Source organism: Seriola aureovittata, chromosome 18 (assembly GCF_021018895.1).
Source record: "Seriola aureovittata isolate HTS-2021-v1 ecotype China chromosome 18, ASM2101889v1, whole genome shotgun sequence".
NCBI lineage: Eukaryota > Metazoa > Chordata > Actinopteri > Carangiformes > Carangidae > Seriola > Seriola aureovittata.
Window position 1 is genome coordinate 3970784 of NC_079381.1, and position 23738 is coordinate 3994521.

General features: G+C 42.1%; 2 protein-coding genes across 3 annotated transcripts; both read right to left on the minus strand.

Moving 5' to 3' along the window:
• Positions 1 to 238: 238 nt before the first annotated feature.
• LOC130186499 (tripartite motif-containing protein 16-like) lies at positions 239 to 3121 on the minus strand. Its single transcript, XM_056403670.1, has one exon. The coding sequence runs from the start codon at positions 2377 to 2379 to the stop codon at positions 694 to 696; it is 1686 nt and encodes a 561-aa protein (XP_056259645.1). The 5' UTR covers positions 2380 to 3121; the 3' UTR covers positions 239 to 693.
• A 396-nt stretch (positions 3122 to 3517) lies between these two features.
• On the minus strand, positions 3518 to 23715 carry LOC130186497 (cilia- and flagella-associated protein 44). Of its 2 annotated transcripts, none has more exons than XM_056403667.1 (35): positions 23589 to 23715; positions 23077 to 23162; positions 22370 to 22523; positions 21641 to 21803; positions 20883 to 20985; positions 20574 to 20790; positions 19717 to 19831; positions 19355 to 19519; positions 18942 to 19097; positions 18804 to 18851; positions 18531 to 18630; positions 18351 to 18445; positions 18067 to 18276; positions 17577 to 17687; positions 17299 to 17451; positions 16841 to 17053; positions 15914 to 16056; positions 15494 to 15773; positions 15125 to 15180; positions 14649 to 14811; positions 13783 to 13913; positions 13207 to 13412; positions 12987 to 13131; positions 12590 to 12767; positions 12126 to 12367; positions 11524 to 11785; positions 11158 to 11361; positions 9061 to 9256; positions 8857 to 8976; positions 7583 to 7713; positions 7366 to 7482; positions 6852 to 7053; positions 6453 to 6613; positions 6207 to 6341; positions 3518 to 5034 (listed from the first exon to the last, which is right to left on the minus strand). In XM_056403667.1, exons 2-35 carry the CDS (start codon positions 23129 to 23131, stop codon positions 4747 to 4749), a joined length of 5418 nt encoding a protein of 1805 aa, XP_056259642.1. In that variant the 5' UTR covers positions 23132 to 23162; positions 23589 to 23715; the 3' UTR covers positions 3518 to 4746. The 2 variants fall into 2 exon arrangements, with proteins under 2 accessions (XP_056259642.1, XP_056259641.1); XM_056403666.1 differs by lacking the exon at positions 23589 to 23715 and adding an exon at positions 23380 to 23459.
• Positions 23716 to 23738: the final 23 nt, after the last annotated feature.

Genomic DNA, 23738 nt, shown 5'->3' on the forward strand with positions numbered 1-23738 from the left:
AAACAGAAAACATGCAAATGTTCTCCAATCACAGCTCTTCAGTGTTTCCATCTTCTACAATATTGCTTCTTCTGTGATGCCTTTCCTATATTCCTAGATACCTCTCAACATTAAGGCTTCACTCAACTGGGATTTAGGGGAAAAGTGGTAAAAGTTATTGCCCACTGTCATATTAGTTTGACATTTTCTGCATCAGATTCGATAGTTTGCTGAAAGAACACTCGAAGAATACTTCAAATACTCTTAGAAATGACTTTATTGAGTGACTTTGTTCGTACTGTATATAAATCCTGGTAAAGGTCTCTGGCTCAATCTACATATTAATTTTAATCACAAAGTTCACAATGTCTGTTAAACCGGTGAGTCAGCACTCAAGAGGAAAATGATTTAGAGTGCTACTCCATTAAAGGCTGTTTGATGGAAAAGAAAGACCGAACAATATTATAGCAACGATGCAAATACAATAAAATCAGTTTTAGGCAACATACAGCACATATGCAGATATTTGCATGAGGATGAATGTTTATTGGTGTTCTGTCTCGGCCGTGTAATGGAAAAGAAAGAGTGATACACAACATACAGTAGAATATATTTATATAGGAATAAATGTTTATTTCTATCATCAACTGCTCTGTCACTGTGATGTGAAATGTCATCTGTTTCCTGGGGGAAATACATTTCAGTAGCATGTGTCTAGTAGAGCTCACACAGCTCAGCTGTTGATCCAAAATAGTTAACCCCAAGTCCAGCGTAGAGAGGCTGAGCGAATGTGGTCTGGACTCTGTGCAGGAGAGTCATGGTTTCAGAGACGCTGTAGAAAGACAGAACACCTGCTCTGTGATCCAGGTAAACTCCTACTCTGGAGGACCGAGGGCCTGAGACGGCAGCGCTGATCTTCTTTTGTTTTGACTGATAATCACCAAAGAAGGGACACTCTAACGACCACGACTTATCATTGTTTCCAAATCCACTGTCATCTCCTGTTCTGCTGATGTCCTTGTATGTGACTGCTACTGAAACTCCTCCTCCACTCCACTCCACCTCCCAGTAACAACGTCTGGTCAGACTCTCTCTGCTCAGGACCTGAAACATGTCAGTGAATCTGTCCGGCTGAGGAGAATACAGCTGAGACACTTCCATATTTGTTGCTTTTCTGTTCCCTTCAGATAGTGCCACCTCTGTGTGAGCCGTGTTTGGATCCAGTGTGATTTGTTTTGAATATTGTAAGAATTCAGCTCTGGTCTTTGGTTCTGCTGGTGGCAGTAAAACGTCCGCATCAGTATCTGTCAGCGATCTGTCGTTCATACAGATCTTCATCCAGTCTTCTTTAAGGATGTCCTGTAGTTTATCTCCGACCTCTGACACAGCCGCCGTCACATCCTCAAAGCATCGCGGAGGACGTATGTTGATGCTGGGTGAGCTTGTAGATTCAGTGAGATTTGACAGTGATGGGAAATTATGGAATAACTGAGTGTGGTCCTCTGTCTGTGAGAGTTTCTCCAGCTCAGCATCTTTCCTCCTCAGCTCAGTGATCTCCTGCTGGAGCTTCTTCTGAAGCTCTTTGACTCGACTCAATTCGTTTTTTTGTCGAGATTTGATCAGGTGCTTCACTCCAGAGCTTCTTTTCCTGATAACATGCACCAGTTCATTGAAGATCTCATCACTGTCCCTCACTGCTTTATCAGCAGAGCGATTGATAGCCTCCACCTCCTGCTGAAGCGCCACCACATCTTTCTCCCTGTCCTGGATTCTCTGCTGGATCTTTTGCCAGCTTGCCCCAAGTTCCTTTTGCCTCTCAGTCGTTTCTGCTGCAGCAGAGACGGTGTCGTGGCCTTTATGTTCATTAATGGAGCAGAGATAACAGATACACTGCTGATCAGTGCGGCAGAAAATCTTCATTACCTCACTGTGACGGGAGCAAACGTTCTCTTGAATATTTGCTGATGGATTTACCAGCTTGTGCTTCTTTAATGGAGCAACCTCGTAGTGAGGCTGGAGGTGCTGCTCACAGGAAGACAGCTGACACTGCAGACAGGACTTTGCAGCCTTTCGCTTTCTCCCAGTGCAGAAATCACAGGCCACGTCATCAGGTCCGGCATAGCAGTGATCAGCTGGAGCAGCTTGGAGTCCAGTCTTCTTCACTTCCTCCACTAACTCTGCTAACATGGTGTTTTTCACCAGGACAGGTCTTGATCTGAAGGTCTGTCTGCACTGAGGACAGCTGTGTCTTTTCTTCTGACACTTTTCTTCCCAGAAGCTTTTGATACAGTTCTTGCAGTAGTTGTGTCCACAGGGAATAGTCACTGGATCCTTCAGTAGATCCAAACAGATCGAACAGCAGAGTTTTTCCTCGTTCAGCTGAATTCCTTGCTGCGCCATTTCAACAGACAGCGGAAGTTGCACTGTGACTGAACAGTGTCACTGACAGAGAAAACGGGACGGTGATTAATCCGCGGTGTTCTCTGTGTTATATTCTTGTGGAGCACGAGTGTTGTTCTAATCGATCCCGGTTCAAAGACTACATCTACCCACACTGAAAGTAATCTCTCTCCTCCCGTTTGGGGGCGTGGCCGCTTGGGACTGCCAAGTATCCCTAAATGCATTTCGCACCAAACAGCAGCAACGGCGGGGACTTTGATTTTTCAGACCGGGAACTAACTCTGATTTGGAATATGTGCGGAGTTCATCCAAATAATGTCTGTTCGGAAATTCGCTCTGGCGCTTTCAGGGGTGAGAGCGGCGGTCACCGCGGCAGTTCGCTGCCCCGCTCCTGAGATCACTGACCGGGACAAAGAGTCATGTGCGAGGGCAAGGCCAGGCTCTGTCGTCTGTAGCGTTTTTGATATTGAATTAAAATAAAAATATTTGTTGTTTGTTGTATTGTTCCACATTTACAGAACCTAAAAACCTGAAACAGTGACGTGCGGTGAGATTCATGGCTGGTGAGGCACTGACTTCATCACAGTCAGATTTACAAACATTTGATTGGCTGCAGTTAACGGGTTATGTTTAAAAGCTCATACCAGCATTCAAACACATACAAACTGTAGCACACAAAAAAGCACATTTAATAAAAAAAAAAAAAACGTTATTATGGTCTTACCTTTACTTATAAATGAAGTCCATGCGCCGCTCCTTCTGAACAAAAGCATCGATTACTTGTTTATAGAAGTCTTCCTTATCTTTCTTAAGTTTTAAAAGTCTCGGCTGCAGAATAAGTGACAACAAGTTGTTGTCACTTACTCTGCAGCCGAGGAGTCGCAGGAAGGATCCTGGGATCACTAGCGCCCTCTACCAACAGTGTCTCACCTGCCTCCCCTGACTGCACGTCACTGCTCTGAAACAACCTACTCAGTGACTGACTGACTGACTGACTGACTGACTGACTGTAGAACCTGTAGAGTAAAAAGCTTGGATATGCAACAGTGTGTAGAAATGGCCATAAAAACACATTAGAATCAACAGGAGTTATGGTATTTCATATTTCTCTTTTTTCAGCAGTGATGGAGTTTGGTCGTGGTAAACACAACAAACATTTAAAATGAAAGGAATCTTTCTTTATTTTTAAAACTTCAAACATGGATTTGAGATAGTATTACTACTACTACTTCATAGAAATGTAGTGAGTCACAGTCAGAATACAATATCTGTCTCATGAGTGTGGTGGAGTAACAGTCATATGTTTCCCAAAAAATAGGTAATACTCAAGTAAAGTACAGATACTTGAAAAATGTACTTAATTACAGTACTTGAGTAAATGTACTTAGTTACTGTCCAGCCCCGTTTGTATTGAGGAACAGCTTTGCTTCAAGAGGCAGCTTGTGTTCAGTCATTGTGTGCTTGTTTACTGTGGAGCTTCGGTCATGATACAAAAAAAATCAATTTTGTAATTTCCTTTTCGGCTCAGTTTTCATGTGGTAAATAAGGAACAAGCAGTTTGTGCCCAAGCTGGACAGAAAGCCAGGCTACATCTGCTGTTCTTGTTAAAATGTGCACTGAGTGTGGTTTTTAGAATGGGAGCATTCAAACCAATGGGCAGGACATTACAGTTGTCTTGACTAGAAGTTTTAAAGGCTGGTTTTAAAATCTTATTGTCCATCACTCTGACAACAGTCTAAGCCTATATTGCAAAAGTGAAGAAGACAGAGCACAGACCTGGATATAATGTTTCACTCCAAAAAGTTCTTATGTAGAGTAAATATTAACAGAAGCATCAGAAAAGAGAAATCTTTGTGTCTTAGTGCCTAAAATTTGCACTTTGGTTTCATCTATATTTACCACGACACAAGACTCTTAAGTTGAAGAGCTCTGAACGATTATTCAGATTGATGGCAACATAGAGCTGAATGTCGTCCACAAGAAAAGGAATTTAATGACTAACCTTAAAAGCTGCTGTTCAGTTGTCTATACTCGGGCTGAGAACAGAGGCAAGGTCATCTAGCAGCTGGGCAAAAGTTCAAAGACGTTGAGTGTGAAATGCTGATAGATCAGTCTGAGGTTACACTATGTAGGATCCTGGTTCTAGAGTTAGGTTAACAAAAATGATGAAAAGAGATCTGGTTGCCTGTTTTTTTTCAAGATCCATTTTAAAATATTGATAATTAGCTGAGGCTGATGCTAAACGAAAGGTCACATGGGGCAAAAAATATTTTAATCTTAAGAACAACAGCAATAATTCATAGAAAAGCTGTAGTAGTGAGCAGAGACCTCTAACAATACGATAATGGTATGTTTTTCTGGCCTGTGTTAAATAGCTCCCTGTCTATTCTGTGAGTTTTGCACTCTGGTTAGCAGGTGGGAAGGACGTCCCGATCCTTGTTTGCCGATTTTTGTGCGGGCTGTGGAGGTGGGCAAGGGGGGGAGCGGGGGCAGCGGGGCCTGGCCGGGGGGCAAGACGTGGCCTCCTTTACGGGACAGGAGGTCAATCTCTCTCCTGAGGACTTCAGCCTGCTGCGACTGTGTTTTCACCAGGATCTTTAGTTTGTGGATCTCCTCCTGATCCACATGTCTCCTGTAATCCTGGAACGGCCTGCCCTGGATACACACAAACAGACACCTATCAACGCATACAGTATACATATACATAAATAAACACTCATTTAGAAATAGAGGAAAGCAGGCTTAAGGGCTGATATGACATCCTGGGTTTAAAATCTGACCCAGGACCTAGACTCATTGGTTCTTACTGGCTATCGCTGAAGAGCCAAAACTATATTCAAAGCAGCATTAACTGATTAAACTGAATACATATATGTGGAGCATTATCACCTAAAAAAGTGGCTAACCTGTTTGCAAACAGCTGCCTACTTTAACACCCAGCAGACACAAAGCAACAAGCAACATAGCTCTGGAAAAAATATCTGCGTCATGCACTATGTCCACCAGCTAATCACTGACTTTGTCTGTGTGCTGTTTGATGCTTAGCAGGTAGGTTAGAGAGGGGTCATCTGAAAACAGCTGTCTGCTGCTGGGTCGGTGAGAGTGCTGAGGCTGAACTAAGAGCCAAGAACCAAGAAATGTGCCATAAAACTAAATCTACTGAGTGAGCAGGGCAGAGTTGGGGATCTCTGTGGGTTCATCACTGCAATCAACCCCTTCATTGATCTGTATTTTTTAATCAATTGGCTAAAATAATCACGCTGGCCCTGATTAGTGCTGAAATGCTGACTGCTTGAATTCTTAAAGATCTACTGTCGCTCGCAGTGCTGAACTTATAACCAACCCCACAGCTCTGCAGAGCTTTTAAGCTCCTTTTAGCTCAGTGTTTTGGCTTCACAGCACATTTGAATGATTCCCTCTCACCAGCCTTGTTTCCAACAGTAGCCAGCTGTTTTCAAATAAGCTCTGATAAACCCACCGACAGTCAAAGTTATTAACTAGGAAGGGACTGAGAATTTGAACATATTGGACACAAACATGACTATGATAATTTTGCTCTGTGTCTACTGGATGTGTAAATGTGTTAGCCATGACAACTTCTCATATGTCAGCGCTCTCTGTCCATTGGTTTATTTTGGAGTTCTTCTACCTCCCATTGGCCAAAACATCGGTTGTCACCCTGAAAGTCTGTGTGAAACACAGCAAAGATGGCGGAGATGCTACAGAAGTTTGTGGCCAGTTTGAGTTTTTTTTTCAGCAAACTTAGCTGTACACTTCAAGCTTTGATTAATATTAAGTATAAAATGAATTTAATGCACAGAAATTACCACTTTTTTCTGCCTGGCATTGAGTTTACGCTCCAGGTCCCTCTTGTGGTCTAAGAGGTTTGACATGCTGAGGAGACGCTCTGTGTTAGTCTTGGTCGCCTCCATCAGATTCTGACGCGCCTCTTCTACCTTCGCCTGAATAAAGATAACATTTTGAGTTTGAAGAGGTTAACAGCAAATTTGCACACTTACCAAAGCACACACACACGTACACACACACATACACACACACACAGGTCAGCATACATCCCACTGTTTGATTTCCTTGGCGTATGCAGCTTCTTTAATGAGCTTTTCCTGCTTGAGCTCCTCCAGCACCCTGTTCCCTGACAGCGTCTGCAGAGCCTCCAGATCCAGCAGTCTCCCATACTTCATCATCATCAGCTCGTCGCACTGCTTCTCCAGCACTACAACATCACACAGATCAACAAACAAATGATTCAATCCAAAAATGTTGCCACTCTCTGGCACTGGGAATTATCACCATGACCAGAGAAGGAATTTTGCTCTTCCACTCCCTGGTGTAACTTTACCACAAGACTTTGCAGCACAACTGTGGAGTTGTTGGTATCTTTCCAGTAACTTGTTTGTGTTCATGTGGCATCTGAATTTCACGTTACATCTCTTCACAATATGGGTCCTTACCCTGTATCTTAGCGTCCATGTCCCTGCGGTCGTGGATGAGCCTGACGTGCTGCTGGCGGGCCTGGGTGTACAGATCTCTCTGCTGGCTCTTCTCCACCTGCAGCTGTTTGATTCGCTCCTGCAGCCTGCTCAACTCCGTCCTGTCCACCACCAAAGCCGAGCTCAGATCGGATGGCACTGAGCCGTTAAAAACAAACTCAATCTGGGAGACATATGGAGAAGGTGAAAGGAAAGGTCTCTGCTTTACAAAAGGACTTAGCAAGAGATGCAGAGTATTAGTATGGAAGTACAGGGCTGCCAACATTAAAATAAAATAATTTAATCAAATCTTTCATTTCTGGACACATAGAATGAACTAAATTAAAAACTTTAAAAATCCAAGTTATTGTCACATTTGAAAATGCATAACACTGCCATACTGATAATAAACTTGGATGTGAAATTGATGAAAAATTGAAGAAAAAAACAAAATTTAGACTTGAAATTAATTAGATAAATCATAATTTGTGATCACCTGGTGCAGTCTGAGAGGAACCACCACATCCAGTTCATTCATTTTCTTTTGCTTCTCTCTGTTGACCAACTCCAAGTCATCCTCTACTGCCTTCCGACCGCTCTTCACCGCTTTCTCCTGCAGAACAAAGAAGAAAGATGCAAAGTGAAACACGCAAACACACACACACACATGAGGATGCCACTGACAGACAGAACCATGAGAACCAAAGTTTGACCTTCTTGGTGAGGGTGTCGCACTCCTTCTTCAGAACTTCAGCACTCTTCTTCTCCTCCACCAGCAGTTCCTCCAGGTCCAGTCGACGCTCACGCAGCTGCAGTGTATTCTCAAACAACTCTGGCTCACAGCCTGACACACACACACATACGAACACACACAGAGTCATACTTAAAGCTGAAGCTAAAGCCTGTTGAACTTGAGGCACAGTGAAGCACTATTGAAAATACAAGGGCCATTATTAAACTAAAATCTCTGCTCTGTCTCGCAGTTACTCTGTGCAGGATTTGAACAGTGGCTCTCTATTTGCAACAGCAATAGGAACTTCAGGTTCTATTACAGAAGATATCTGCCCAAGGACCTGAGTGCAGACAGTTTCATCATATTGAGCCTGCTTGGGTTGTCTGCATTTTGGATTGGGCCCAGTTAGTCTCGGGTCTTTTCAGACATGGGGCAGATTCAGAAAAATTTAAGTTTATGACTAAAACTGTGTGTACGCACAAAGCCAGCAATGTGCACTTTGAACTGATAGCATGTGCACGAGCATCAACACTCTGACTGTTCACGATAAATAGACATAGATCAGCCCTGATTCCCTTGTTTGTGACACTAGTGACTGCTTGACCAGTCATTAGACCTGTCAGTGAGAAGAACAGCTGAGCAGAAGTGCAGTTTCACTAATTGTGCTGCATCGACGAGATTCTCCAGCAGCACTAGAGCAGCAGTCATTAGCCGTCATTAATCACATATACCTGAACACCGTAAGTGACATCTCAATCATCATTATTTGACATCACACAGATGATAAATGATTAATTTATATTGAAACAGACTGGATACAATTAAAGGATTATTTATGAGGAAGTAACATCTCAAATGTAAATGAATAAATAAATGATATATCTGGCTCCAGGTCTGTCCTCCGTTTCTTGGGCTCTAGTTTACTGTAAATTTATCAGGTGCAGGCAGGTGTGTTTCAGATCAGATCCAGATCTAAAGAACTGTAAAACAGAATCAACTTACACAGATCAAGCAGCGTGTGTGTGTGTGATGATTGACAGATTACATCACATATGGATGATCTATGGAGTATCAGTATACTGTTGCTGTGGGCTTGACAGGGAGTGGGCAGGAAAGATGCAGTACAAACACTCTGCACCAAATTCAGGTAATTAAAAATGGCCTATAAAGTTATATAATTATTATTTGGCTATATTTGCTGAATCATATTTCGTGGTGGCGGACTGCATCATCTGTAAGAATTAAGTTACTGACCTGGAGGGCAAACGCTGTCATCCAGAGCAGCAACTCCGTCCTCTGTGCCACTGTCAAAATCATCGTCATCATCATCCCAGTCATCATCTTCATCAGAGTCTTCATCGCTGTCCTCTTCCTCTGCAAACACACATTGGGATGATAAAGGACACATGGACAAATGGACACACACAGCATCACACGCACCATGTTACTTCCCCGCACCTTCACTTCCTGTCTGCTCCTTCTTCTTGACACGTTTGATCTTCTTCTTGAAGACTCTGGTCAGAAACTCCTCAAACTTGTTGTCTTCGCCCAGCGAGGCCTGGAAGGTCGTGGTCAGGGCCTTCTCTCTCTCCTGCAGCTTGACTATGTCTCTCTGCTTCAGTTCCAGCTGTTCCTTACATTCCTCCAGCTCTGACTGTCAGGAAACAGACAAGAGGATATAACAGCGATCAGAGGAAGAAAATCATGTGTTGACACACAAACAACGTGACAGTTTCTGCACAGAAGACATAGTGTGAGCGACACATTGGCACAATGACACAAATATGCCTGAGGTTGTGTTTACGTGTGTATGATGCAAGTAAAACACAAGCCATTACACGTCTGTGTAGATAGCTGGAAGTTAAAAATTAGCAATTTGTGTTTCTTTTAAATTCAGTCACTTACAGAAACAAATTTTAATTGATCCCCAACTGCCAGAATTAAAAATAACATGCTGTTAGATGCTAGGTGCTGTTTTTTTTTATTATTGTCAGAGTATTGTTGCCTTGTAATTCACTTTGTATCATTTAAAAAAGAAAACCCTTGATTGTTCTTTTACTGAACAAAGTAAGGCACTGCAGATTGGCTGCCAGCCTATTCATTTTAACAACACCATGACAGACAGTTATATTCAGCTTCTGCTACTGATGTACATGGACAATGTAATAACTGTGTCTTCAATGAGACGAGAAGGGCTGCAGAAAGCATCAGATATCCTACGTAATTGATATGAGTGATAAAACCTAAGTTGTGGTTTTTGGATGTAGAAAAGCTGATATTAGCAAACTTAAGTTTGTATGTAATTGAGAAGCTTTAGAGATTGTTTTAAATATCTTTGGATTGCTGCATTAAAATGGCTCATGTAAGACTGCTAAATCTAGAAAATCATGAAAATAGGATTAGATCAGATATTTTTGACACCTAGCCATTTTACTCCCACCAGTTATGAAAACTAAACTCAGTATTTGTACCCAAGTATTTGCTTATTTACAAATATCTCTGGTGTTTCTGTGTCACTATGGGTATGACAGATATAACAGCTAGTACATGACTGTGGTATGTCTTACCAATGGCTCACACAGACATCAGCGGGATCACATTGACTCTAAATGTTGAGCAGCAGTTGAAACATCAGTTTATAAAAAGTGGCAGCGTGAGCACAAAACTTCAATCAGTGTGGGCTCTATATTTAGAGTTCAAACAGGAATTTCAGCTGTAAAAGTAATTATTGTCTGAAAAACAGAAATACAGACAAACTAACTTCTGGCTCAATAATAGCAGAATCTCCAAAGTTAGTGTTGTTTTGTTTGAATGCAAGAATGTAAACATTGCACAAGGCCAATGAAGTTGATCTCATCTGGTCTGAAGTGACAGACGGACTACAGTGGAACATGTTGCAAAAAATTTGAATGATGGTTGCGGAAAGAATGTGTCACAACACACAGTGCATCGCCCCCTGCTGCCTATCAGGCTGCGTAGCCACAGACCAGACCAGAGTCAGAGTGGACATTATGTCAAGGCTCATCAGTGTCTGTATGGTTTGCGCTATGTATGTACTTGTCTGGACCTGAGTCAATAAAGACATACATATAAAGACATATATGTATGTATGTATGCATAATATGCATTACTTTAGCAAACCGCAACAATTTAAGTCACAATGTGTTAAATTTTTATGCCAGTACAGCAACTTTCAGATGTGATTTTGAGTGCCTGAATGTCTGATGGCACAAGTTTTTGTTCGTAGGAAAATAAGACAATCTTAGTGAGAATCTGTGCAGTTGATGCATCGCTGTTTGCCACTTTGATACTACTACTGAGCGGGCGCAAAAGTCAGGAGCTTTCAAAAAGGTGATTTTCACTCTGTCACTCTGTCAATTGAATTGAAACCAATTGCTGCCTGATGGACAGGAAACAAATATTGAAAAACTTTGGTTAGCAATATTGTAGTATGCAAGTAAGCAATTATAGGCTAAAATGTAAAAAATCCACTGGCATAGTCCTTTAAACAGATTGCTTAAGTACAGGCACAAAGGCACATAAACTCCCTCCCACCACAATGTTGTTCTCCTCCTTCACGCGTGCGTTGAGCTTCTCATGCAGGCTGTCCTCCCTCCTGTCAAACTCCTTGAGCAGCAGCAGCTCCTGGTAGAGCGTCAGCTGACGCAGGTCGGCCATCTTCAGCTGCCAGTCCAGACGTAGCTTCTGGTGACGCAGCAGCATGAGCTTTGCGTCAAAGTGACACACTGAACTCTCCATCTGATGATTTTAAAAAACACATAAGCAGATTATATTACGCTGTTACCGCCTGTAATATCAGATGTGCAGTTAATTCTAGACCATATTTTGTTGATGATTAAGTATTTAATCTAATGTAATGGATTTTTTTTTTTTATTCATTATTCAATGATGATCACAGACCTGCTCCAGGAGGGAGTCTTGCTCAAACAACAGTCTGATCTCCTTCTCCCTATGGAGCTTCTCCTCAAGCTCGCTCAGCTCCATTCCCTCCTCCTCTGATGTGTCTTCTTCTTCTCTGGTTCTTCTTTGGGTGCTGGAAGTCCCCTCCTCTCCTCTCTCCTGATCATCTCCCTCTTTCTCCATCTCCCCCTTCATCTCTTTCTCCAGCTGCTCCAACAAATCTGTAGTTCCCCCCTGCTCCTCCTGCTGCATGGTCTTAAATCTGTTTTAAAATAAAAGGTAGATATACTGTTTATCATCAGAAGATGAACAAAAGATTATTTGTCTGCCTATTTGTTTTTAATCAAAAGACCAGCATTGCCCATGGAAATAAATTACTTGGCCTGCTCATCCCTTATAGCTTTTATAGCTTTGCTCCCACAGACTACTTTCTGTTTAAAATTTAAACCACTATAACTACTGTTGTTACCTTTTTTCAGTAAGAGTAAGTGATAATTGATGACTGCTATAGATCTGCTGGTCCCCTAAGGAATCATGTTCTAAAAGTACAGTATTTATTGTGAACTTTGGTCAGAGTGTAGACTTGGTCTTGACTCCTGTACCTCTGTTCCCTCAGAACACGGTATCGCTCCAGGGTGGCGCGGCTGTACTGCAGCCTCTTCTCCGGGGTTTCCTCTGGTAGCATGGTCGGGAGGGCGGGTGGAGGGCGATGGAGATGGGCCGCCAGACGCTGCTGGACCTTTTGGAGCTTCTGAGCCTGAGTGCGCAACTGAGACACCAGGCAAACCTTGGAGTCCCGTAACGCCACTATACGTCCATTCATCTCAGTCTGCTTCTCACGGATCTGATAGGATGGATGGCGTAATTAAATTAATCTTCTATAACTGCAATTTATGTTATTTTCATTAATCTATTGTTTTTTTTAATCATTCAGACCCAAAGACATTTGGTTTTCAATGAGATACGCAGCCAATGAGATGAGCATACTTATTATATATTACTAAAAGAAATTCATGCTGTGAATGAGCTAAGATATGTATGTGTGTTTGTGTGTGTTTGTGTGTACATTTTCCTCCAGGCCAATCAGCTGTGCTCTCTTGCTCTCAGTGTTCATCCTCAGGTGTTTGGGCACCGTGAAGTCTTTGGCTGATTTCAGTTTTAAGTCTCCGATGTTCTCTCTGGCTTTACAGATGGCCTGCACGTCCAGAGGATCCTCACAGTTGTCGTCTGGCTTCTCTGCGTAACTGAGGCACCAACAATGCATCACAGTTTTGCCCCATCATTGAAATAGTTACACTTATTACACTTACACAGCTCCAGAGCACCATCATGGGTAAATCTGGCACTACATTTTTTTAAATTGATCTATAAGAATACAGGGAACACCATGACCATTCAATAAAACCACTTAAATATCACTAGAGCCCAGAGTACAGAGGTAACATGTTGATCATGAAACTCACAGTTGATCCCATTCCTGCTTCCTTTTCTCTATTTTGGCTCGAGCTTGTTCAGCTTTCTCAGCAGCCTTTCTGAGCCTCTCGACCTGCCGGTCTCCCAGCTTAATCCCTGCTGGACGAGCCACTTTAGGACGTACCACCTCCTCCTCTGGAACACACATAGAGGTGATAGGTCAAGCATGTCTTTGATGAGTGAAACCAACACATACAAACACTTTCTTACCCTCTATGTTACCGCTGTCTTTTGCAGGCTCGGCTCTGGATTTCCTGCGTTCTGGTGCGGTATCTCTGTCAAGCTGGCTGTGTTTGCTCTGATGTCTGAGCTGGGTTGAAGGCTTGGTGAGCGTTGGCAAACGGTAGGTAGAGACTCTGTGGTCGGTGCAGATGGCGACCACAGTGACCACTTTGTCCTCCAGAGAGTCCTTGAACCTGCAAACAAACACGTATGTGAAGGGTTTTATTCTGGTTGGAGGCTGGTTTCCTTTACCGTCTAACTTTGTACCTAGGGGCAAAATCCAAATTCAATTAAAACATCTCAGGATGTCAGGAGGAATATTCAAACTCATATATAAATCTTATTTATATCCACCATCCAAAGCATCATGAAGCTGAAGCATGTGCAGAAAACTAGATCAAACCTATTTACCAAAGTTCACATTTAAATCTGAACATTTAAAAAGAAAAAAAAATCCATTCATGATTAATAGATAATAATCATCATTAGATATGTGTGTGTGTGTGTGTGTGTGTGTGTGTGTGTGTGTGTGTGTGTGTGTGCGTGTGTGTGTTCAGTCAGTACCACTCCTGTAGTTTGCTGAGTGCTATGTGGGCACGCTCCTCCTCCCAGGCCAGCTGCTTTCTGACCTCCATCACCTGCTGGGACTTCACCCTTTCTGCCTCTTCACTGAAACGCCGATCCAACTGCAGCTCCTACACACAGAAACACACACACATACCACATATAATTGAGGACACAGCATTATCCCTTCCCTGAAACACAAACCAGGTCTTTACCCTAAACTGAATGGTTTGGGTATGAGGACCTTATCTTGCATGGAAAAGTGTCCAAACAGTGTGTTTACATTTGTTTAAGAAACAGTTACAGTCAGCTTTCTCCTGTGTCTTGGTTTCTTAAATGTGATGTAAACAAGAAACCTGTTTTTCATAAGGAGCTACAACTAACACAAAGTCACCTCTATAAGTCTAAACAAGTCAGCAAGCAGTTAATTCTGTTGCTTCAAATAAGTAAGCCATGCTTCCAAAATAAGATTGCGGTGGTGGGGAAATGTGACCAGCTGCATGCGTGTTATGCAAATTTACAGTAACCAGCCTACCACAGTGAATGTAAAGGCGTCTTCTGACTCCCTACCTCTGATTACTTGAATGAAAAGAACTGAATGATGGTGACAGCTATTCATCAGTCTGACATACTGTGAGACATACTGTATAAAGATTCTGTCAGTGAGGAATAATAATAATAATGATAATAATAATAATAATCGTGCAATTTAAAAAATATTTTTGTCCAGCACCGCTGATTTCTCACTTGTGGTGTGAATTTTGGTGAATCTTAGCATTGTTCTAAAACTAAATCAGAGCTGCTACATTGGAAAACAGCATGAACTGTCAGACCAGTGGATAAGACCCAGGTGTGTGTGTCTCTACCTCAGGTTTCAGGCGAACATGCTCCGGCAGACTCTGGTTTATGTCCAGCACCTCTTTAAACTTCTTCTGGAGCTGAGCCATCTTCTTCCGCTTCTCTGTGATCTTCAGCTCGGCCTCCCGTTGCAGACGGTCCTTCTCCAGCTTCTGTTTAGCTGTCTCTATGCTGGGGGGGGAGTTAAAAAGTTAGAAGAGAGAAAACGTTCATGATTTTCTGGCTTCAGAGTGACCCCAAGAACAGCAGCAGGTCCCCAAGTGTAATCAGCGCTACATCTTCAAAAAAATCTTCAAAAAATGCAAGAAATCCGTATAAATAATGAGAAATACAATACAGACAACAGTTATCTACTCAATAGATACTTAATAAATAGAGTGAAAGAAAGAAAGAAACATGGTTGATACACAGAGGAAGACAAGAAAAGTGAGACAGAGAAAAACAAGAAGACCAAATTATCCCTAAACAGTTTATTCACACGCACCTGTAAGCTGCTGGGTCCTCAATGTCCTGAGCCAATGCCTCATTTTCAAGACCCACCTGTTAGAATAACGTGAACAACATGACACAGGTCATCCAGTTCGCCAACCTGCACTATATTGTTTGCTTTTACATGCCATTAATGTTTGTGTCCCGTTATTTCTGTTTGAAACACATTGCTGATATGGCCGAAGGCCTCAATCAAAAACATGCGCCAGCTGTGACAGTTGAAATGTCATTTAAGTGCAGGACACCTGTTAACAACTGACCTAATGCCGGACGGAACAGTTAGATTCCTTTTAAATTCCATTTTAATTTGTTTAAAAATATGAAGAAATTTGACAAAAATGTGACAAATAAAATGTGGACCGACCCTCGGAGAAGGAACCTTGGCCCTCTTTCTCTGGATCCCTTTCTGCAGCTCCTCTGGAGGAAGCAGGCTGAAGGAGAAGATGTTCCCATCATCTCCCGCAGTCAGCACAAAGTGTTCGTCATGGCTACAGCGAATGTGTCGCAGCTGTCCGTACTGGTTGTCGTGAACACTGAGAGCCCAGTAGGCCTGCATGGAGGTGAGGCTGTGGTCACCGGGCTGCAGCAGGTAAACCCTGATGGAACCTGAGTGCATGCCGCAGAGCATCAGCTGTCTGTTGGAGCTATGACACACCAAGACAACAAAGAACAAGGTAGGGACACTTCAACTACCACGTTAAACACGTAACACTGTTGTGGTGCATATGTGAAAGAGGCTGTAGAGTAGAGGAAAACTGATTTGCTTGTTTGCCCTCCAGCTTACCTAAAGTTGATGGAGCGAACCGGGTCGTTATCTGTGTTGTCAACAGGCAGGAAGCCAAAGGGCTCATCCTGCCGTTGGTCCGGATCCTCATCCTGCTTCTCAGAGAACTTACAGTGATACAAGAAACCGGAGTCAAAGCCTCCCTACAGGAGAGACAGAAAAGATCCATCCTCAGATCCCTTTCCTGGCTACTTTCTGTGAAGTGTTATCATGTCATTTGTAGATACAGTATGTGTTAAAACATCCTTTCATCAGCTTCTGGTAAAGTTCTAGGGTGGTGGAAAACAGTCCCTTGGTCAATATGTGTTTGGTTTGCAATCAGGATCAAAAAATAAGTGATAAGGCTATGAATCTGACTGAACATTTCAATACTTTTAGTACTAAACAGTTAAATACACAGCCATATTAAAAAAATCATCCTGCTGGCCCCATATTCGTCATGTGTTTACAATCTACCTATAATTTTGTCGTCCTGATTGTTCATACTGTAACTGTTCTTTGTGGGTCTATTCTGTCTGTCTGTTCATTCTGGAAGAGGGATCCCTCCTCTGTTGATCTTCTTGAGGTTTCTTCCAATTTCTTCCCTGTTAAAGGACTTTTTTGGGAAGTTTTTACAGATTGAATCAAAGGTCTAAGGCTAGAGAGATTGTAAAGCCTTTTGTGGTAAATTTGTGATTTGTGATATTAGGCTACATAAATAAAACTCATATGACTTGATTTCTTTGAAATCCCTGTATGACGATTTAAAAATTCCTCTCTTTTTTATTTGGTCGATATACAAGTTGACAAATTTGGTTGATTTCAGGTGATTGATTCCATCGTCCATTGTTACTATCTCCTGATTGTTGAAACGTAATAGCGCACTGACAAGAAATACATACTGTGTGTGTCTATGTGTGTGTGCGTGTACCATGTGTGTGTGTGTACCATGGAGAGCCAGAACTGGCCAGGCTGTGAGTAGAAACCACAGTAGAGAGGACTTGGAGGGTCGGGGATGTAGATAGGCGGTAACTCTTCCTCTTTCTCCTCTTCTTCTTCCTCTTGCTCTGCTTCTGGATGCTTCGATTCTTTCAACCTCTTTTCTCTCTCTTTCCTCTTCTTCTCCTTTACAGCTTGACGTCTTGCGATTTCCTCTTCTCTCTGAATTGCGAACATACAAATAAAAAATACAATAAAATCAGGCATCAGTCCTTTAAATAACGTTTAAGACAGCAGGAAATAAAGGACAGAAAAATACTTGAATGACATAAGGCAACAGATATGACATCACGAGTAATTACAATGTAGATTACACACAAAACATACAGTTTAACGTAATACAGCCATAAAAAGCGACGTACAATTAAAATCCAGCAAATGAAAGCTAAGACAAACTAAGCAAAGACCTTGATTCGAGATTTGATGCTGCTGAACCTGAAGGATCTGCTGGACAGCTCAGGCAGCTGGAAGGTTTTAGTTGGCTTCTGGGCCTCCGGATCAGGACACTGCACCTCAGTCACGTGACCACTCTGACACAGGATGAGCAGCCTGTTTTCACTCTGGGTAAAAATGTAAAAGAAATCGGTCAAAATGGTAACGTTTCATCAGAGAGAAATTTGGGTGAAAGTGGGTTAGGTCAGTGTTTCCCTTTCTGACGGCCACGATGGCCGGAGACCAGACTTACATGGGAATGAGGTGACCACTCCAGCCCCTGCACAGGCCCGGGAACGTGGACAAAGCCGATGGGGTTGTATTTTTCCCCGACAATGAAGAAGAACACAGTGCAGTCTGAGCTCTGAGCAGGAAGGTCGAGGTGAGAGAACAGAAAGGTGAGATGAATAGCAAAATGAGGAAATAAAACACTTTGTAGAAAGTACACAATGTAGTTGTACACAATGTAGAAAACAATAAATAAAGTCACTGAGGTCTCATCTATGACTTTATCTGATGTGAGTGAAATCCTAAATACTCAAAAGATCAGTGGCACATCAGTGACATATTTATATTAAACCTTTAAGCCTATTTCAAAAATCTAAGATTTCCAAAATCATGTTTCAAAAAACAGACAAAGCAAGTTGTGTTTTTCATAATAGTAAACAAGCATTTTGACAAACTGCTGTTTCCTGTGAAGTTGGTAGTTTTCTAATGCTGGCTCTCAGTGATAAACCTCTTACCCCTGTGGCTAAGATGTCTCCGTTTCGCTCATATGCCACAGCAGTTACAGGGGCATTATGGGGTTTGAAGGCCTGTTTGAGGCGCAGCTTTGCATCTCCTTTGGGGCTGCGCCCGGTGACCACATGCAGCCTCTGTGGGTTGTACAGCTCCAGTAAGCGGACCACCCCGTCCTCAAAACCCGTCACCAGTAAACCTCCACCCTGGTTCACCTAAAGACAAAGTCCAGAGGTCAGTTTTCTTTCACATGTGGTAGCATGATTCATTTTCATACCGGCACACTCACCATAGGTGGAGCCCAGCTGAGAGCAGTTCCACCCTGATTGAAGCGGCTGGTTGTCAGCTCTGTTTTCGCCAGGAAATCAAAAACTCGGACTGAACCTGGAGAGCAGGGAGAGACGCAGTACCTGTTATAGTGCGTGTGTGTGTCAGTGTGCGTGCAGGTGTGGAAATGTGTGTGACTCACGGTCCAGAGCGGTCGTGGCCATCAGGTGGGATTTCTTCGACACATCAAGGCCCTGGATCGCTCCGGCGTGGAAGGAAAACAGGCACTCTGGATCAGGAGTCTGCACACAGGAAATACATCAACTGTCATCACACTGCGAGAGCATACTGTGTTTTTTACAACGATTTATTAGATGATTGAATATGATATGCTTAATGTTCTGTTTGGAAGGGTACTCAAACATATTTTGCTCTGAGCCACATGACAGCTTGCTGCAGTAGTACAGTGACTTGCCGTGTAGGTGAACGAAAGATCCAGTTTCCAGATGGCTCCGCTGGAATCCTTCAGTGTAAAACAACATAGCAGAGTGAGACTGGATCATGCATTTCAAATGGTTTTGAAGTGACTTTTGACTTTTTTTGCTCCTCTGACCTGAGCAAACCAGAGGAAAGAGTCAGGCAGGGAGCTCTTCACCACAGAGGAGAGGCAGACGTTGTGTCCGACCACCATCTCATTCATGGGCTCAATCTCAAACCTGTTGCAGTCGCTGCTACTGTCGGCAGAGTCGATGCTCTCAAAGTCCCAGCCCTGCAGGGGAAGAGGGGTGTTGTTACAAAATCATACTGGTTGTACAAATACATGATTACAGAAACTCAGGATTATCGTCCCTGCTCAATCAGTCTTATTAGGGATGTGGAGAAGAGTCAACCGTCTCTTCAAAATCTAAAACAGTTGATCTAATTTCTGTGCAGAGCATCAGTACATGTCAATATAATGTGACAATGTTTTAGGGATTTAAACTGCTGCCATCACAAGATATTTAAACACAGAGTCAAGTATCTTACCTGGACTACTCCATCAGAGCCAATTGTCATCAGCTGTCCATCCTCAAGGGCAAACGGCTGAACCATCCCGGCGTGGCAGGTCCGCCCCTCCTTTCGACAAATCTCCACCTTAATGGCATTTCCATCCCACAGCAGCAAGTTGCCCCAGTCTGTGCCGGACACCACCTGACAAGAAGACACGAAGTGAGGCGAGGGTCAGAAGTAACGTTTAGTTCTCTTGACTCCTACAGAGGATTTTTCCAAACCAAAATATCTTTGGAAGTTCACCCATGACCTTGCAAACAGCAACAGACAAAACCAATCTGACTGCAAAGCCCCCCCCCCCAATTAAACCCAACCTGTCAGAACAGCAGAGCACAGACCTTTCCATCAGGAAGCTCCACGTAGCCCTCGATATCAGTCGCTGCGGTTTTTCCAAAATTTCCAATAAGTCCTTGCAATTTAAGACCAGTGAATGTGCTAGCCATTTTCCAAAACCTGATAAAAAAGAGGGGGAGAAGGTATTTTCACCTTATATGAAACACATTCACTATCAATGTATCAAGGGAATAATTAAACTTCTGATGTCTAAGGTCATTTCTCCGACAGTTGCAGTTTCATGAGGGAGTTACAGTAGTGATTTCCTCGAGTTTCCTCAGGTTATCTGATAATCTCACAGTAATGACATCACCAGGAAGTCACTGATCCTGGCCAAGAAATAGTCACATTACCCACCGTAAAACCTCACCTTTGCATTTACCCTTGTTTTTTTGTACAAACAGGACATAACATGTGAATTAGTGAACTTAAGAGGAATTGATTTAGTTACCTCTGGATAGAGCCAGACTAGCGCTTCCCCCTGTTCCCAGTAACTGTCCTGAGCTAACATGACTGCTGCTAGCTCTAGCTTTATATTGAACATACAGACATGAGAGTAATATTGACCTTCTCATCTAACGAACCGCAAGAAAGCAAATAAGCATATTTACCAAAATGTAAAACTGTTCCTTTAAAAGCACCACAGTCTGCCCTTATCTAACTGAGTTTAATGTCTTTTCATGGTAGCTCAACATCAAAAGAAAGAAAACAAAAACTCCCTGGACTATTTTCTGCTACTAAACTAGATGTCATGTGTATTTGTTAAAAACAAAAAGTAACTGAGTGAACCTAAAATGTAGATCATCGCAGTGTTTCTGTAGCAGGGTTTCAGGATTTTAGGATGATTCAATAGGTTGTTTACTTGATGTGTCCAGATCCTGATGACGTGAGCAGTCCTGGGTTGTATGGGGAGAAGCTGACTCTGTAGACCTCCTGAGAAACAGCCTTGCAGCTCAGCATCACCTCCTCCTGCCTCCAGTTCCACAGCGTCAACATGTAGTCAGGCTCGCAGCCCACACTGGCCAGCAGGCTCCCGTCACGGTTAAAATCCACAAAGCTGTACGCCTTCTCTGTACCACCTAAAGGCAGGCAGGTTAAAACACAACGATCAAATAATGAAAGATAGATCATGTGAAAAAGATATAACTGTTTGAATCTGGGTCCTATTTACCTCTGAGGATGCGGTACGGTCGTAACGAGGGATATTCATATATTATGACGTTGGGCTGGTTTCCCTTCTCTGCTGAAACAAAGTAGTCTTTGCTAGGGTGTACCTTTACACACACACACACACACACACACACACACACACAAATAAAATACTTAAGAGAGCTCAAGAGGTAAAAAGGCATAAAAGCCTTGATTTAAAACTACTTACAGAGTTCCACCATATTATCAGTCACAGTGAACATCAAGTCTACATACATACACATTATCTTGTGGTAGTTCAGATTTTTCAGGTCAGTCTGCACAAACAAATGACTTAAACGAACCAATGGCTGCCCAGAACAGCGAGGACAAAATAGATCCAAAAAGTATAAAGTATTAAAGTATATATGATTTCTGGTAAATGGGCTCAAACAAACAAAACCACAGGTGTTGTCTTTAAAACAAACAAACTTCTGTAATTACATTTATAAGTACTGTGGCACTGGTATCTAGTGAAATAGTACTAAGTGTTAATCAACTGATGCTTATCCTTAAAAGTAGTGTAGGAAGGACTTTAACATTGTAAGTGATGCTCCTTCTTTTACCTAGTTAATACTCTAGTAAATCCTCAAACAGCTACTCAAGTACCACAACTTTAAAGCTATACTTGAGTAATTGTAAAGTTATCTATCTGTTTTTCCATCTCATCAGTGTTTCCTGCTGTCAGTCACAAACAGACTAGAGCCTCTCGAACATAAAGTAGTTTGTCAGCCATCTTACCGCGATGGAGCCGATTCCTCCTCCGCTGCAGGAGCGGAGGTATCTCTGCTCCTTGGTGGAAATGTCCAGCAGGACGAGTAGGTTACCTGCTATGAAGATCAGAGTTCTGTCATCCAGCACCTGCAGGTTCGCCCTGCGCCCACTGTCGTATCCAAAGGAGTGACTGGTTGTAGAATGAATTAAGGATTAGATCAGATTCACTGTATGTTATTACTCTATAATCTGTGTATGGCACACATAGTATAAATAAAAACATTTTATAGTAAGAATGCATACATGATTATTGTTTTATTAGTCATTCTTATATCTATATACCTATACCTATATCACAGTTCTCTTACATTGTAATGTGTATATTGTATATAACAATGTAATGTCACCTCTCTAATTTATATCATTTATTATTTTATTTGTATTTTTTCATTAAAATAGTTTGACTGAAATAAATAATGATCAATAAAGTAGAATCTTATTTTATCTTGCCTTGTAATAAGCCTGCAAACGAACAGAAAACAAGGACTGGAAATTATGTCTTGGCAAAGAAACTTCAGGGCATTAAGACTTATTCTCACAACTGAGCAGCAGAAACTGTGTTAGTTAGTTGAAAAGGCTACACTTGCAAGTTGAAAAAAAACTGTATTGAGTCTCCCTATTGCCTGTATTTTCTAATTATGAGGAGGAAATCTGAGAAGAACTATGGTGTGAAATGTTTTTTTCAAAGAAGGATACGAGAGGTGCAGGAGGTTCTCTGGGATTTCAGAGTCGGGTGTGATGGATGGTCTGGAGTAAACATCCTCATACTTGTAGTACGTGTCTGCAGAGAGCTGCTTTTGTGAGTCCTCGTCAGTCTCCTGCTGCATCACTGAGTGCTCAGTATCACATGCTGTGAAGGACAGCATTGACAGCAATTTTACAGCAGACCTGCAGTAACTTGTGCATTTTACCCCAAAAAAGAGCATTGAAAGAAAAATAATTATTCCAATGTTTTTTTTAAAATGAGATATCATTGCATTTAAAAGTCTGGGTCTTGAGACTATAAAAGAGACTGTAATTGGTTACTGAGAATATGCTAAACAAAAACTTTTAGTTTAACTGCTTCTCCCCGTTAATTTTACAAGTTGCTTTGCGGGGAAATGTTCTTAATTTCAAGTGACAATTTGTCTGATTGGCACAATGAAATCACACATTTTCACCACCTTCATTTCTCAATCTTTAACTGATCAGTTCATTTGACTTCATTACACTCCACCTGTCATGTATGCTTAACTACACTTCTACTGATACTCCATTCAGACCTTACATTTAAATCGATACCTCAACTTATTTCAGATATTCCATTTTTACTGGCATTTCACAGTCATGTAGTGGGTTTATTTTTACTCTCATTTTAACTGTTTCAGAAGAATCTGAAGGCCTTTTGCTAGATATGACTCTACCTTCAGTGTTTTCTTTAGCCTTCTCACCAACACAAGTTGTGTCTTCTTCCGCCATTTTAAATTATCTGCTGCTTTGTCTCATTTATCTGTAAAACAAACAGAGGAATTTATTATTCAAAGACATTTCCAACTCGACCAAACAGACGTCAGGCTTTAAAGTACGGGGAAGGTGATAGCAAAGCGAAATGCAGCATAAGCAATTCGATTTTCGGTTCTTCCCCATCTGGTTAACACTTACTGACGTTTTAAAATTAAGTCTGACTCATATTTAATGTCTGCAACCTTCTACATTTATCTCTGTACCTGATAAACCGACAGACCAAGTCCGCTTTAGTTTGGAAGCGTTGCTAGGCAACAAGGAAAGTGACTCTGCTGCAATGTCTGCAGGTTAATGTATCAGCTTGCAGAGAGTTTAAATAAAAAGATGAATAAAATGGACCAATCTTAACTTAATATAAAGTTGTAATTTGTTTTAGGCTCTGAACTCCTACTGATACACATGCAGTAGATACCGTAGATTGCTGTAACCATAGTGACGAGGTTTAAGGTCCGGCTGTCCCTTTAAATACCACTTGCAAACAAACATGGCGTCTTCACAGTCGTGCGGGAAACAACTACTGACAGATATTGAACTAGGTTGTCGTCGGTTTACTGTTGGATTG